General features: G+C 39.4%; 1 protein-coding gene across 2 annotated transcripts; it reads right to left on the bottom strand.

Annotated features, from left to right (window-relative positions):
• Positions 1-598: 598 nt before the first annotated feature.
• On the bottom strand, positions 599-15,760 carry LOC117403442 (uncharacterized). 2 transcript variants are annotated; one of them, XM_059024574.1, is made up of 4 exons: positions 15,550-15,760; positions 10,679-11,188; positions 7,380-7,500; positions 599-4,007 (listed from the first exon to the last, which is right to left on the bottom strand). In XM_059024574.1, the coding sequence occupies exons 2-4, from the start codon at positions 11,179-11,181 to the stop codon at positions 4,002-4,004; spliced, it is 630 nt and encodes a 209-aa protein (XP_058880557.1). In that variant the 5' UTR covers positions 11,182-11,188; positions 15,550-15,760; the 3' UTR covers positions 599-4,001. The 2 variants fall into 2 exon arrangements, with proteins under 2 accessions (XP_058880557.1, XP_033861495.1); XM_034005604.3 differs by lacking the exon at positions 7,380-7,500 and having other exon boundaries at positions 609-4,007.
• Between the last annotated feature and the right edge of the window lie 949 nt (positions 15,761-16,709).

Genomic DNA, 16,709 nt, shown 5'->3' on the forward strand with positions numbered 1-16,709 from the left:
TCAGAACATAAACACAGGCATTTTTTACCACTTGGTTGGTGGGCTGGCTTCTTATATTTAAGGATAGCATATTACTGGCTTAAAGCACGTCAGCCAATGATGGAAGCAGCTGTGTTCATAACATCCCCAGGCCAATAGATAACTGCACTAGCTTTATGGGGGGTTATTCTGCTTAGTTTAATTCCTTTATTTATTTATTTAACCAGGATTATGTGAAATGAGTTATTTCAGTTCACAGCAAAGTTTTTGTATTGCAGTCAGCACAGCACTTGCTGGTGATTTCTCATTGATGGTGAAGATAGGTTGGGCACTGTGACCAAACTACTTATCTAGATATCGAGGGTAAAGAGGATATAACTACCCATTGCTTCAGTCAAGGCATTGATTTATTTACCTTACTGACTTGCAGGCTGTTTTTTTGCATTCAAAGCTTGTCTTCTTTTTAAGAAATGGGTTAATAAAAATGAATATATATATATATATATATATATATATATATATATATATATATATATATATATATATATATATATTCATTTTTTTTTTAAAAAAAGCTTGCAAGTCAGTAAGGTAAATAAATCAATAAAAAAGTAAAACTATTTCAAGTTGACGAACACTTCAGTTAATATTTTAATCAGTGTGTTGTCTACTTGGATTCGTTTCTTATATATTATGATTGAGGGTTTGATGTTGCATGAAAACAGATGTGGTCTGTTGCTGCTATCAGTGAATCTCATGCTTTTGTATATGATACTGTTAATAGCAGCTAGAGGGCGCAAGAGCTAATGGGAAATGACCAGTGCACAGTGCTTGGATTAAGAAACAAATATAATTATTCCAATATTTCCAAATGTTAGAAAGCTTCATCCACTTTCACAGAGGAAAGCAGCAGTTTGAAGTTCCTAAAAAACATTGTCTATAAGCACAGTACTCCTTGCACCCAGGAACCCTTGAATTGAAGTGTTGTAATTTAAATGGGTGTTTTTCTCCTTTTACAAAAATAGTGCCTGCAAATTTTGTTAAACAATTTTTAATTTTTTTATTATTATTGCTAGGCAGATAGTATATCTTGGTTTGGGTTTAAATGGATTAGTTCATACATTTTTTGTTGTTGTTGTTTTTGTTTCCAAGAAACCAGAATAAAAGAAAGATCCAGTTTTTAAATTAAAATGAATAAATAGTATCTGTCAAAAGGCAAGATAATTATCTTGGTAAGTTACTGTCAAGTTAATATTTATTTTTTGTAGTTCACATTTTTACATAAGAACATAATAAAAGTTACGAATGAGAGGAGGGCATTTGGCCCATTGTTGCTTATCCAGTTCCTAATGGCTAATTGATCCAGGAATTGATCCAGATTGCTCGTGTGGAATCACAGTGAATCAGATAGAGCTACATGTCCACACACACCACTGTGTGAAAAAAGTGCCTCCTACCCTCTGTCCTGAATCTATCCTCTGGTCTTGGCAGCTCTGCTAAGTTTGAGATAGTGACTGGGGTTGGCTTTGATATTTGTTTTGCTTACTCTATTTGCAGGACCAAAGCAACACAGAGAAAATGGATCTCCTCCTCGCGACTGAGGAGTTAAAAATACTGACACTTACCTCTTGATTACACAGCTTGCTCTTTAGATGAATGGTAAGACTTTCGTCTTTGAAACATATGGTTTGCAGTTTTGCTTCCAGCCCTTGAAATGCCAATTCATTACCAGCTGTGTTTAGACTTCTGGAAGAACACTACTGACTGGAAAGCAATGAAGAATCTGGCAATACCGAGTAAAAAAGGAAACTATGAAACAATAATCGAAAAGGCACTAAAAAACACCTAGACCAAATGCAGTCCACTGTTTGTAGCTTCTTGATGTGAATTGTATGGCGAAACACCTAGAAAGGCATTAGCCAAAATGTCTATTTGTCTTCTTCTATGTTTTACATGATTGGTCTCATATGTAACAGATTTTAGTTTAATTGCATATTTTTAGAGAAAGAAAAAAAGTGGTTATAGCATAATAAATGAATGGAAAAGCTTTTCATTCACATTTGGCAAAAATATTTTCTGTACAAAATGATTTCCATTCTTAACAGTACATATATACCAGCAAGGGTATTTGCTTATATACATTCCTGTAGTCAATAAACAATGGGGGTGTTTCAAGACTTCACTACACATCACCCTGGAATAATATGCGTTTGAACTTGTCTCATTTCATATCAGCACCCATTTCTGTACTCCATCGCTACAGACATTTTAGAACTTGAGAAACTATTAGTTGGAGTACACCCTTAGTAATTCACAGAAAAGATTGTGAACGGTTTTAGACAGTTTTCAAAAGTTCAGGACGGAGAATCCGCAATGTGGATGATTTAAATTGCAATTATACAGACAAATTAATGACGGAAGATGAATTTGGACAGAGACCCTGTCCGTGGGTGCTGACAGCTAGCCGCTATGCTGGCCGACTAGCGAATACATGATGACATCATGCAGTCTAGTGCCGAGGGTAGGAAGTGGCTCGTAGGACCGCCTCCCCCCCATTGACAAAGCACGATGCAGGTGGTGGCAGGGGAGGAGGAGGCCAAACAAAAGAAGCAACACGAATGAAAGCCACACAGAGTTTTTATGGTGCTTGGATATGACATGTTGATTAGCGGGCGGATTCTCCTTCCAGAAATACAACCAAGTTTTTTTTCCAGGTGAAAATAGAGGGGACCAAGGGATAACCAACAACTTTTTAATGTTTCTGTCTTGAATATTCTTCCGTCATCTTTCTATATCTCAATCGGGTTTGAAAAGCATACAGCAAAACATCATATAGACAGCTTTCATTTCTATGTAAGCACCAGCTGTGCTCTCGTTAACAGGAAATTTCTAGGTGACTATTACTGTTGCATTTTGTTATGATGCCTGCCGTGCACTACAGTACCTATTTAAAGCTGACATGTATTCCTACTGCCTAAAAATCTGTTAAAGCTGCAATATATAGCTGCACTAGGTTAAAAAAGCTTAACTCTCTTTATTTCCATCTATCTATCAATACTGTATATATGTATGTATGTATGTATGAACAAGGTTCTTGTTAGTGATACATTTTTAATAGCATCAGCTGAAATATGTGTACAATGTTTTGAGTTGAATTCAAATGTCGTAGGCTGTGAGAGGAATTTTCTTCACCTTCAATTTTCTCACCTGAACAAAAGTCTTTTATGAAAGCTAGTTTATGTATATTTTTATAGTCTATGTATATTTTTATACATGTTTTATCTGACCCTATTTAAAAGGTATCACCAAAAAAAAAAAGCCTTTTGTTTTATTTCTTCCTATCTTGAGGTTCTCCTGTTTTAATTCCTCTGGTTTGTTGTGTGTTTCCCTGTACAGCTTCTTTCCAGATCAGCTAGAGTCTGCTCAACATACAGTAAATGGACAAATGATAATGCACGTGAATGATGATGAATTGCATAAAGGGGTAATTGGCCTGTGTTTCATCTACATCTCAAGATATACTGCAGGCCCTGGTTGTTTTAAAGTGAAGATTCACTAGAGTGGTCTCTATAGACAGTCTTTATGCCAATTCTTGGTGCAATTACATTGAATAAGGTAGGGTAACGATACTTCCTTTACATGAGATACTGTATCAAGAAAGGGGTGCATATCATGATACAGGACCAAAACACTACATAGCTGCTTGTAGAATACCAAATAGTTATTGAATGATGGATCTCAGCCTGTTGGGAAAATTATGCAAACAGAACAGAAGATTGTCAATTATTTGTATTGAAAAAAGTGGAAGGAAGTATGTATTTCTAAATGGGAACTATGTAAAAACAATGTGCACCATGTTGACTAGCACTTATAAGGTGGTAAAATGTCTTTAATTGTGGATGGAGAGAGATCTGACTGAATGTTTTGTCAGTGAGGAATAGAGGTCTTGGGTAGCACTCTCCAGTTTCTTCGCGATTCTCTCTGTAGAGTGTAGCATTTGTTCAATGATCAGATATTCTTCTTTAACTCTGTAGGGAAACCAAATTAAAAAAAAAAACAATTATAATAACAATTATATATATATACAGTACTGTGCAAAAGTTTTAGGTAGGTGTGAAAAAATGCTGTAAAGTAAGAATGCTTTCAAAAATAGACATGTTAATAGTTTATATTTATCAATTAACTAAATGCAAAGTGAGTGAACAGAAGAAAAATCTATATCAAATCAGTATTTGGTGTGACCACCCTTTGCCTTCAAAACAGCGTCAATTCTTCTAGGTACACTTGCACACAGTTTTTGAAGGAACTCGGCAGGTAGGTTGGCCCAAACATCTTGGAGAACTAACCACAGTTCTTCTGTGGATTTAGGCAGCCTCAGTTGCTTCTCTCTCTTCATGTAATCCCAGACAGACTCGATGATGTTGAGATCAGGGCCATACCATCACTTCCAGGACTCCTTGTTCTTCTTTACGCTGAAGATAGTTCTTAATGACTTTCGCTGTATGTTTGGGGTCGTTGTCATGCTGCAGAATAAATTTGGGGCCAATCAGATGCCTCCCTGATGGTATTGCATGATGGATAAGTATCTGCCTGTACTTCTCAGCATTGAGGAGATCATTAATTCTGACCAAATCCCCAACTCCATTTGCAGAAATGCAGCCCCAAACTTGCAAGGAACCTCCACCATGCTTCACTGTTGCCTGCAGACACTCATTCGTGTACCGCTCTCCAGCCCTTCGGTGAACAAACTGCCTTCTGCTACAGCCAAATATCAAATTTTGACTCATCAGTCCAGAGCACCTGCTGCCATTTTTCTGCACCCCAGTTCCTGTGTTTTCGTGTATAGTTGAGTCGCTTGGCCTTGTTTCCACGTCGGAGGTATGGCTTTTTGGCCGCAAGTCTTCCATGAAGGCCACTTCTGACCAGACTGCTCCGGACAGTAGATGGGTGTACCAGGGTCCCACTGTTTTCTGCCAATTCTGAGCTGGTGGCACTGCTGGACATCTTCCGATTGCGAAGGGAAGTAAGCATGATGTGTCTTTCATCTGCTGCAGTAAGTTTCCTTGGCCGACACTGTGTCTACGGTCCTCAACGTTGCCCGTTTCTTTGTGCTTCTTCAAAAGAGCTTGGACAGCACATCTGGAAACCCCTGTCTGCCTTGAAATTTCTGCCTGGGAGAGACCTTGCTGATGCAGTATAACTACCTTGTGTCTTGTTGCTGTGCTCAGTCTTGCCATGGTGTATGACTTTTGATAGTAAACTGTCTTCAGCAACCTCACCTTGATAGCTGTGTTTGGCTGTTCCTCACCCAGTTTTATTCCTCCTACACAGCTGTTTCTGTTTCAGTTAATGATTGTGTTTCAACCTACATATTGAATTGATGATCATTAGCACCTGTTTGGTATAATTGTTTAATCATACAGCTGACTATATGCCTACAAAATCCCTGACTTTGTGCAAGTGTACCTAGAAGAATTGATGCTGTTTTGAAGGCAAAGGGTGGTCACACCAAATATGGATTTGATGTAGATTTTTCTTCTGTTCACTCACTTTGCATTTAGTTAATTGATAAATATAATCTATTAACATGTCTATTTTTGAAAGAGTTCACCACATGCAGCAACAGTAAGAAGTGAGAACTCATATTGTAAAAGTTAACAAGCTCAGATTAACTTGATAAAACATGTGTTTAGACTCCAAGATTTGATATGATTTAATTAGGTAACAAGTAACATCATTTTTGCTATTAAACAGATAAACAGTACATGGATTGTGCTATTTTAATCCTTTGCGGTCCTATGTCGGACCAGGTCCGACATTACAATTTTCCCTTTCCGGTCCAATGTCAGACCCTGTCCGACATCATCAAAAAGACGTAAAACACAGGTCTCTAGTCGTTTTTTCTCCGGAAAAAGCAGAGAAAACCATTCAATGGCTGAGTGAGACCGATAGGCGCCGAGAGAAGCCCCAAAAAAAGGGCCAGATCTGAGCAATACACATAACACCACAGAGATAACACGGACATAAACAAACAAGTTAGCTGCTTCTGCATCCAGCGCTCAAAGAATATCACAGACATTTGCAGAGCTTTTTGAGATGTTATGGTAATAAAATAATGACTTGGATCGCATTATTGAGGAGTTTCGTGTTGATTTGGTGATAGTTTGAAGATGATTTATCGGTATGCATGACTATGAAGAGGTATGTGAAAAATACAGCGAACAAGGGGTGGGGGGGGGGGGGAGGGGCTGGAGATGCAGTACTGAGTGCCCAGTTGATATGCAGTGCCTTTTAAACCTGTTTTACTGTGAAAAAAATACTTTTAAACAGCGCGTCTAAAATAAACTGCGCATGTGAAAATAAATTGGACCTGACGCATTTGAGACACGCTGAATAAATGGACCGCAATGGGTTAAACATTTCACAGGTGGGAGCTAGGGCTGCGTGAAGAATATAGGTTAGTATTTAGAGGCTTAGCCTCAAGGGAATGATGATGGCCTGTGGGCCAGGCGTGCTTGTTTTGAACTGTGAGTGGCCTGTTGGCCAGGGAAGGTTTGAGCTGTTAGTGGCCTGCGGGCCAGGGCAAAGGACGGGGTCCGGACTTTATACTGCAAGAACCTCGTACTGCGGAGGTCAGCCCCATGAAAACATAGAAATCCTCTGACTGCAGAGAATCCTGGAGGCGCTGCCTTGTGGACAGGGCCATGCCCCCAGAGGACGGAAAGGTTCATAAACTGGAAAGAAGGAAGGAAAGATAATCCCTGTCTCCAGGAGCTGCTCTCTGGTGGTAAGGGTGCCCCCACTCTGGGCATACTAGCAATTGATTGGTGAGCTGCTGAGATGTCTGCAGGAAGAGAACAAATGTAGGAGTGGACTGCTGCTGATGACCAGCGACTGGTCAGTCTTAGATGACCGAAAGAACAGAATAAAATGATTATCAGGAATTACTGAAAGATCACAAGAATGAATACCTATGGCTGGGAAACTGGATAGTGATGGTACTGTGAATTCTGCTCTTCTTATATATTCAAAGAAAGCTGACAGGCACATAGCTTCCATCACCAGGTCGTCAAATGGGTTGAAACATCCGGAGTGCAAAATTGAAATTAATTGGGAAAGGACATCTGTAGATATGGATAGTCTGGATGGAGATGAAGAGGGAAGGCTCTTGGCAATTTTTCTGAGTGTGAGGCACACTACGGGGATGGAAAAAAGTGTCGGTGAGGGGATGAACAAGCTACGATAATGAAATTGAATACCTGAGATGTAGGATTTTATGGATGCTGGAAAAAGATGAAGAATGCCTCGTGTGTGGATGATGAATGCTACAATCCAATTTTCATTAAATAGGGTAGGGGATATTTGGTTCTGGGCGCTGAATGCAGAGATTGACAACCAACCTGTGGCATAGGAGGACCTGGTAGATGGAGAGAGGGGTGATGACATATATTCTCTTTGCAGATGAGAGTAGATTGGAGAGCGATGCGTTTAGTTGAATATGAGATGATGGAACTGGGGAACCTGAAGAGGGATTATTATTATCATTATTATTATTATTTATTTCTTAGCAGACTCCCTTATCCAGGGCCACTTACAATTGTTACAAGATATCACATTATTTTTACATACAATTGGACTGGAGCTGCTGAAGGAACCAAACTGCAAAACTTGGTGATCTGTAAACGAGATAAAGCATCGGCTGCATTATTGAAAATACCTGGAAGATGACGAGCTTGAATTATGAAGTTGTAAGAAACTGAAATCCATATGAGATGGCAGAGAAGTTGCATGATGAGGGTGGAGGAGGATCTGCCTTTATTGATTATATGCACAGTAGATTGATTGTCGCTGAAAAATAAAATTCATTTCCTAGACCAGGAGTGCCTCCAGAGGTGAGCTGCTGTGACAATAGGGTAGATTTCGAGGAGAGCTGATGATTTGAGAGAGATTTTGAATTTCATGAAGTCAGCTGTCGTAGAACCATTCATTGCCTTGGACACCTCCGGCATACAGACATAAATCATGAGGGGCAGAGATGAAGTCATCGTAGAATAGCGAAAGTCTGTTCCAGTGTTGCAGGATTTCTTTTCTGGCTTCTGTGGAGATTTTTATATGGGAATCCAGGTTTTTTGCTGTTGAGGAAAGGGCGAGAAGGCGAGAAATGAAAGTCCTGCCTTGGGGAATAATACGGATTGCATAGTTGAAATGGCCCAGTAGAGACAGAAGGTTGTGCTTGAAATTAATTGATTAATTTAACTGTATCTAAAGTGATTCCAAGAAACTCGAGTCAGGAAACTGGACCAGTGGCTTTATCTTCTGAAAGAGGGACTCCTAGAGAAGAAAATAGGGTTCGAAGACTGGAAATTGCTTGAGCTGGAGGGTCTGAGGGGGGATATAAGGAGAAAATCATCGAGGAGTTGGAGCAGGACGGGCACCCGATATGAGTTAAGAAGAATCCAGTAGAGCGCTTCGGAGAGAGAATCAAAAATCTTTGGGCTGCTGCGGCAGCCGAAGGTGAGTTGAGTGGCGAAGTAGAATTTGTCCTGCCAGCAGATTCCGAAGAGATGAAGAAGAGAGGGGTGAATAGGCATAACTTTGAATGCATCAGATATGTTGGCTTTTGCAAGCCAGACGCCATGACCTACTATTTTTATGAATTTGATGACAATTAAACTGTAAAGTAATGAAGGGAGAATTGCTCCTGGGGAATTAGGGAGTTGATAGTGCTTGTAGAGCTACCTCTTGGCGCTGAGAGGTCAATAATTAAACGCTTTTTTCCAGAGATTTTCTGGGTGGCAATTCCAAATGGATTGATTCTAAAGGAAGGGAAGGGTGGAGCGGAGAAGGGGCCGACCATGAAACCTTTGTCCACTTTGGCTCGGATTAAGGACGAGACGACTTGGGGCTCTAGAGTAGCTGATTGGAGATTTTTAGATGAATGTGTATAAACCTGAAGAAAATCCATACTGGAGGCCATTAATTAAGCAACAAATTGTTTATTGGAATGCTGCTGCAGTGCGTTGGCAAGGGCTGGGATACAGATAGGGGTGGAAACTAAGAATAGCTTTGATTGTCATTTGGGGATGACTGTACAAATGGACTGTGAGTGTGTGTCCCCGCAGTAGCTTCACATGTGGAGGAATCTGCATTGAGGGCGAGTACAAGAAGAAGTATTAAAGTTATTACAAATTTGTTTGGATCTGGAGAAGTTGATGGGGCGGCTGTAAACATCTTTTGAATGGGATCTTCTGATGGGGAGGAGAGAATGAATTGGGGCCGCTATGCGATCTCTGAATCTGGGAGGGGTAGCTGGAGGTCTGGAGGATGAATGGGAAACTGCTGTTTTTGGGCACAGAGCTGTTTAGTGAGCAGTAGAAGCGCAGAGTCTGCATGCATTGGCAATATGGTTAAAGAGGGGAAGATCAAGCAATAATAATATTATCTGAAGAGAGAATTGCTGCTGCTTTGACTGAAAATGCTTTATGATATTTAAAGAACATGACTCCCCCTTATCTTGCAGATAACTCTACAGTATCATAGATATACTGATCCAACTCAGAACGGCGATGGGGATAGGCAGAGCAGAGGATATCCTGGAGGATAGAGAAGGCGAGAACAAACTCACCAACAGAAAGATTTATAAGAAGGCGGGGGTCACGAGATTTCAGTGTGACTGATAAGGCTCCTCAATCAACAACTCTATGATCAATGAATTCTGATGATGCAATAAGAATGGCAACGAGATTGACATCCTTACCTTCAATTATTTGATGGTGTAATTGAGGGGAAAGAGTGTGGTGGCGAATAGCTGCTGCAGACTGAGGAGAAGCTGAAGCGAAGTTGAATTCTGGGATGTTGATAGTTGGAATTGAAGTTAAAGGAGGGGCTGGCTGGGTTGCTATGGTGACTGTATCGGCCAATCTTTGAAGAAAAGTCACTTGGGGTTGGGATTCTGACGGCGTTTCCTTTTTGAGCGACGCGGCTGGGAAAGCTCTATGTCAGGGGCTGCAACAAAGGAGCAAGATGGCGCTGGAGGTATCGGAATGTTCCGTGAATCCTCGGGTTCAGGAGAAGACGAGGTAGGTAAATCCATGTTCGGTGTCGGGTCCGGTCTTGGTTCGTTAATCAAATTGGGTAGTCGTGCTGGAACTAGGTCAAAGTCAAATCGGGAAGTCGTACAAAAAAGGTCAAAAGCCAGATCGGGTAGTCAAACAGGTTCAGTAGTCGAAATTGGGATCAGGGAAGTCAGACAGGCAAGGTTTTGTTCACGATAATTAATTTAATATTCTTTCTCTCTTTCTCTCTATATGGGCAAAAAAGCAAACGCAAGAGAAAGAACATAGATTGTGACATGGCTTAAATAGGCAGATAGCTTTAATAGGCAGAAGAAAATAGGAGGAGAGGAGCTCTACCTCCCGCCCCTGAACCCCACTTTAAAGTTAACATTTAAATCTTGCAATTACAGATTTTCTATATACTTCTTCCTAGGCTTTCCTTTCTAAATTCAAAACTAACAAATTTGTAAATCTTCGTTCCCTGACTGTATGACTCATCCTGCACACCACATGGCCATGCCTTTACCAGGTGAGCCGCTCTGGGACCCTACAGTAATTTCCTATGCTTTTACCACAATTTACCTCACGCATACTGACCATGTCTTTCAAGGTATAGTCAATTATAATCAGGTACACCAACTTACTTCTGTGTTCCACCCAGGTGCCCTTGAAACTGCATTTCAAACTCATCCACAACTTTCTTCACCACCCCGTCAAACTTCAGGTTGTCCTCCCTGATCCCCATGATGGCTTCTGAAATGACTTCCTGGTACCTCTCCTCCCCCACCTCGGAGCTGACTGTGTAGATCAGGCTCTCCATAAGGACCTTGTTGCTGTGGGCGATTTTCTTGAGGTAGCTAAGCTCCTCCTCCCAGGACACCCTCTGATCTTTCCTGGCACTGCACGGGCTGGAGCTGCCGGGCTGTCGAGTTGTGTGAAATGTGATTGAGCATTGGTCTGAAGAAGACTCGGGCTCGAGAGTCACAGCCTTTCTGGGTTCCCTCTCTTGTTCTCTTGTGCGGTTGAAATAGAAAACAGCCAATGGTTCTCTGGAGCCCATTTCTGTTTCATCCTCCCTGCTTTGTGAGAGGCTGTTGGGTACCAGGCACATCCCGAGCACCAAGCAAAGTACCCGGCATTGCAGCATAATGACCCTGTAAAATTCATTCATATATTTTGTTAGCAGTTCAAACTTTATGTACAGGCTGGCTTTTTAAGCTTGTGTGCACATTTTGCAAGGACGGCCTGTCTACATACTACCACGGTGGGAACTATGATCATAACCCTTGTACTGTAACAGGTGCAGCAGGTAAAGTTCTCTGTAAGGGTGGAATTCCTACACAGCTGTTGCCTGGGTCACCCAATATCCCCTTACATTACATGTATTTGCATTTCGAACACAAGTTATACCATTCAAACATATTTGAGAAATGTTTCTCTATTTCTGTATATTCTAAACATTTCTGAACTATTAAGCATTGCATTATACTGTTTGCACTTAGTTTGTAGTGTATGCTTCATGTATACCCTTTCAGATCCACTGTAGTAGAGAGATGGGAGAGAGTTCAAGATGGCAGTCTGTATATCTGTTGTGCCTTAAATACATACATTATATATATATATATATATATATATATATATATATATATATATATATATATATATATATATATATATATATAAAAAGTAATTCGTGCACAACCCAAGTTCACAAATCTTTTATGTAGGTGCTGACCCAAAACGGCATATGTTGGGTAAAAAACAAACCGAAGTCCACTTGACTGTTGTTTGCAGAGACTGGGTGGGTCGCACACTCAGGATGGCTCAATTGTATCCTCAATTAGACTTGATGTTTAAGAAAGTAAAAAGCAAGAGGCAATGTTTTACATCTAAAAAACAATTATTTATTGTTGAAAACACGAAACACACGAAACACAAGGCGTTTCGACATATATATACAGTATATAAGAGAATTTCCTTAAGGAATGGAAAGAAGACAAGTGTTGAATTGACAACAGAACTGGCAGAAGGCACAGGTGTCGTTATCCATCCATCAACAGTCCAAAGCACCTTTGACCATTGATCCATAGCCCAATTTCTGTGTTTTTGTGCATATTTTAGCCTTTTAATCGTGTTCCCCTTTCTTAACAGAGGTATTCTTACTGCAACACACCATTTAAGTCCTGATTTCAAGAGTGACCTTTGTACTGTTGATTTGATGGACAACAACACCTGTGCCTTCTGCCAGTTCTGTTGTCAATTCAACCCTTGTTTTGTCTTTCTATTCCTTAAAGATATTATCTTCAAGTATTGCTCATCCTTGTTAGACAGCTTTTTGGGTCTTCCAGTCCTTGGTTTGTCAATTACAGATTATGCTTCTCTGTACTTGTTGATTATGCTTCGAATACCACACCTTGAAAATCGAGTGATGCGAGCTATTTCACTCAATGTTTTTCCTTCTCTATGCAAGGTTGTTATAATAGTAGAAAACACTAGTGGAGGCTTTTGAGTAAATTGTTGATGCTCATAATGCATCAGAGTAGAAAAATGCAACATGTCTAGAAATTCAAGAAATATAAATCCCATCTTTGCCTTACCGTTCTGGAATTTTCATCTTGAGAATAGCTACTCTATCACTTGAGAAATTAGCAGTGGTGAGTTAGCCATAGTACACTGCTCTTTCGATCTCACTTCAATCAGTTGCATTCAGCCTGGCACACCCAGATATATTTAAGGTGCTAAACTGGTCAACATTTTTGACTAACAAAGCCGAGATAGTAAAGTTGTTATGGATGCTTATCCGAATAAGGTATTCAAGTAAATCTAGTTTATTGGAAATTGTTACTGCCCAATATTGGTGCCCCTTGTCCTATTCAACACAGGAAATCAATTGATATCGTTTATCACTGATATTCCAACTGAACATCTATCACAGTCCTCATCAAAACTCAACAGTGATAGTGACACTAAAACTTGCTAATGGACTAGATATGGGCAGGCTGCAGCTGGTGGCAGCGGTCTTTATCAAACTTTTGATTTAGGCAACGAGGATGTGCTGATGATTAGTAAATTAGTCATACTGACTGTGGTGGAGATCTTCTTTACTGCATTGTTTAAATAATAGTCAGAATAATCAGGTCATAGAGCTCATGTTTCTATTGTCATGGTTTCTACTCATTCCAAAATCTCTTTAAAGGACACATCAATATACATGATTTTATACATGATTTTAAAGCAAATAATGAATTGCCAATGGACTTTCATTAGATTGTTTTGTGTTCTTGGCGACCCAAAAGACATTAAGAAAGGTAGATGAAACGCATATCGAATTTTTTACTTTCTTTCACAATAGCTACATATACCACCACTGAGTGTTGTTTTAGTAATGGATGGAACAGGAATATAGCTGTCCTGAGCTTGTTGCCTCTGGATCTTGGGGTTTGTTTGTTACTTTACTATTCCAGTGACTTAAGAAGTCTGGTTGAGCCTCATCAAAACCTTATGATTAAGCCCTCAATCCACTTGGTGAATGGCCATGCCAGTCTTTAACACCCCAAGCCCATGTTGTATTACTCAATGTATTGCCAATCTTGCCATCTTGAAACATATTTGGATTGTACTGAATTCCTATTAAGTCTGGATCTTTTTGACAAGCAGTCCTACATGTGATGGGTATCATGCGTTTAACACATAACATGCATGAAAAAGTCAGAAAACAGCTCTGTGACGTTATCAGTGAACCAGTTCTCTCTCTGTTAAGTGGAATAACCCCCCTCCCTCACAATGTGTTTAGGTTAATTTATTTGTGTACCTCCTGTGGGCTAGATTCTCAAAGCTGGATATTTGGAAATCCCAATTGATTCAATATGCTCATGATATTCACTGGTATATTATCTAAGTAATATAGTGTATATCTTATATGCATACCCACTCGAAAACAAGTGAGGAAGGTGGCTCTTGACCATGAATAATTTGTTATTCATGTGTAACGATCCCTGAAGCAAAAACAAGCATTGCCCAGACTGTGATTTAGCCCAGTGAGACATGGATCTCCCCCAGACTAAAACATAGAAGCCCTAAACTCAGATAGATAATATTTTGATAGGATCTTTGCATGGTTTGCTTACATAGCATAACACTTATAATCGTTAAACTATACAACAGTTAACTATAACATTCCATAGAAATCTGGATATAGTGGAAGTGATTTTGATGAACTACTGGCAAGCTCAGCATTAATTATAGTGACAGTTTACATACAAATGCGGAGATCACCTTCCCTTATTTCCTTAATTTTTCTGACACCTTTCTTACAGATACTGTATACCACAGATTTGTCATCTTAAGCTATTGCACAGATTTATTTAATTTTATAATGACTCTGTACATACTCTTGTTAACAGAGGTGTCCTGCTAAGCTTCCCCACAGAGCTCTTCAAAGGGCCTCAAACTTGACCTGAAATGCCACTGAACTATTTGTTCCATGAGTACAGAAGTGAGAGGCTGGTGCCAAACTACAGTGCACATTTACTATTTAGTTGACTATTAAATCCCTAACAACCATAACCATATTAGGAAAAAGAGTTGAAATCATGAAATAATGGTGTTTATTTAAATACCAGTTAGAGCATGCTATTTCAGTGTTGTATACAACAACCAACCAGTCCAAGTCTTGGCTTACTGTTTCTGTGTTTTGCCCTCTAAGTGCATTTTAGTCAATATTATTACTCTGAGGAACATTGCAACCCATTTTCCACTATACTGTAATGATATACAGCTCTAACAGAACATTAGTAATTTTAGTAAATTAGAAAAATGATGCGATAATCACACGTCTGACTCATATTTTCCTTTAACTCTTACATTTATTTTCATGTTGCATGCCCTTAAACTTGGGTGTTCAACATCAGTGAATGATTTTCAACTCAATTTGAAAGGGGAAAGTGGAACTTCCAGGTCGTAATGCTAAAATTATATACTATGAGATGTTGCCTTTCCAAGAGTTTGAAAGAACGTATATGCATTAGAAAGTAAAGCGTACTTGGTACAGTTATACACACAGTGACCTAAGCGGATGTATGTATTTATTGCATTTATATAGCGCTTTTTACACACAAGTATTGCAAAGTACTGTACAGTACATAGCAGAAAATACATTAAAACTCAATATATATTGGTACCATGGCTTCTCTCTCTCGAGCACATTACAAAATACAGGTGGTGAATGGTAGTATACTGTAGTATATGAGCCCTTATACTTAGTGTACATTCTGAACTGCTTATTTCTGGTGTTAGAAACATTACCAGTGAAAATGATATTTTTTTAATATAAATTCTTTACAAAAAGAAAAACAAAGAAATACGATGCTCAGAGAGAAAAGTTTTTCTGCATGCTTAATTCAATGCTTTAGTTAAGAAAACTGCTCTGTGGAGGGGCGTAAACTAAAAAAAACAGGCAGGCTGCATAAAGAGAGATAAACATTTCTATAGCAAAGGAAACAAAATCAGGACTAACCTCAGCAATCCAGTATCACAAAATCAGTGTCCAAGTCTGAATAATGGTGTCTTCCAATAGTGTCTCTCTGTTTTTTTCTCAAAAGTAAAATCACATCATTTTTAATGTCTGCCTTTCCTCTTAGTAAAACTCAGGTCTGGGCAGTCAGAATGTTTTCCCTGGTCTAGTAATGCAGTGAGCCACAGTGGCCGCCAGACAGTGCATAGTTTGAGACAATCTCCCAGTCAATGTACTCTTTCTTTGTGCAGAGGGGAAAGGAGGGGGGAGTAATCTACTTCACATCTGTAGAGCGCTAATGAATGACAGATGAGACTCAAGTTAAAAAGTAGACAGGGGAATCTATTAAAGCAGCACCCTCTCACAATTCTTTTAAAGTCTATCCTTCCTTCAGATTAATTTGTTCTTTGGTTTTCTGTTTATTTACTTTACCACCCATGGGTGGTGTTTCTGTGTTTCCTAGGTGTCCTATTTGAAAGGTGAAGTATCACAGAAACAGCATGTTGGTGGTTTGTACAGCCTCCTAAACATACGGCATGTTTTAGATCATACTGGGTGGGTTTCAGCACTTCTTCATTAGTCACCTTATTAGGGCTGCCATGCACTGCAGCACTCCACAATAAAAATAGAAGATTTCAATTTCATAAATTGCTGTAAAATGCAGTAAATTTAGGTTATCTGTAGACTACATACTTCATATTAAATTCAAATTAAACACCATAGGAATAACACTTATTCCACTGGAAATAATAAGATTGTGTAGCCGTTATTTGAAAGTGCTATCATTTACCTTTCCACAGCTTTTAAAATAATCCTACAAAAACATGAATTTGTGTGAGTAGCCAATGCTAAGGGCCATGACTACTGTTCAACCTCCTGGATAAAATGATTATTTCATCCTGCACTTATTTTGAAAAAACAAACAAACAAACTAACAAAAACCTGAAGCACATTTGTAGATAGATAAGGGTCTCAGTAATAGTCAAAGGAGACATTTTGTGTGACTATTTGTGTAGTTAATCTGGACTTCTTGTATACTGTATGCAGCAGAAAGGGAAACACATCTGCCTAAAATGTTTACAAAAGGAAATATCTGACTTCAGTTCACTCAGCTTCTGGCAGCTGCTGGCCATCTGAAGTCATGTGTGGGGCAAAAGCTGCTT

This window comes from Acipenser ruthenus, chromosome 5 (assembly GCF_902713425.1).
Source record: "Acipenser ruthenus chromosome 5, fAciRut3.2 maternal haplotype, whole genome shotgun sequence".
In the NCBI taxonomy this organism is placed as follows: domain Eukaryota; kingdom Metazoa; phylum Chordata; class Actinopteri; order Acipenseriformes; family Acipenseridae; genus Acipenser; species Acipenser ruthenus.

What these genes read in the sequence shown, in the direction of transcription:
- LOC117403442 (XM_034005604.3), bottom strand. Translation starts at nt 11,181, where the DNA reads ATGCTGCAATGCCGGGTACTTTGCTTGGTGCTCGGGATGTGCCTGGTA. An exon ending in CACCTGGGTGGAACACAGAA is followed by an intron (nt 4,008 to 10,678) that starts GTAAGTTGGTGT and finishes GTTTCCCTACAG; the next exon opens with AGTTAAAGAAGAATATCTGA.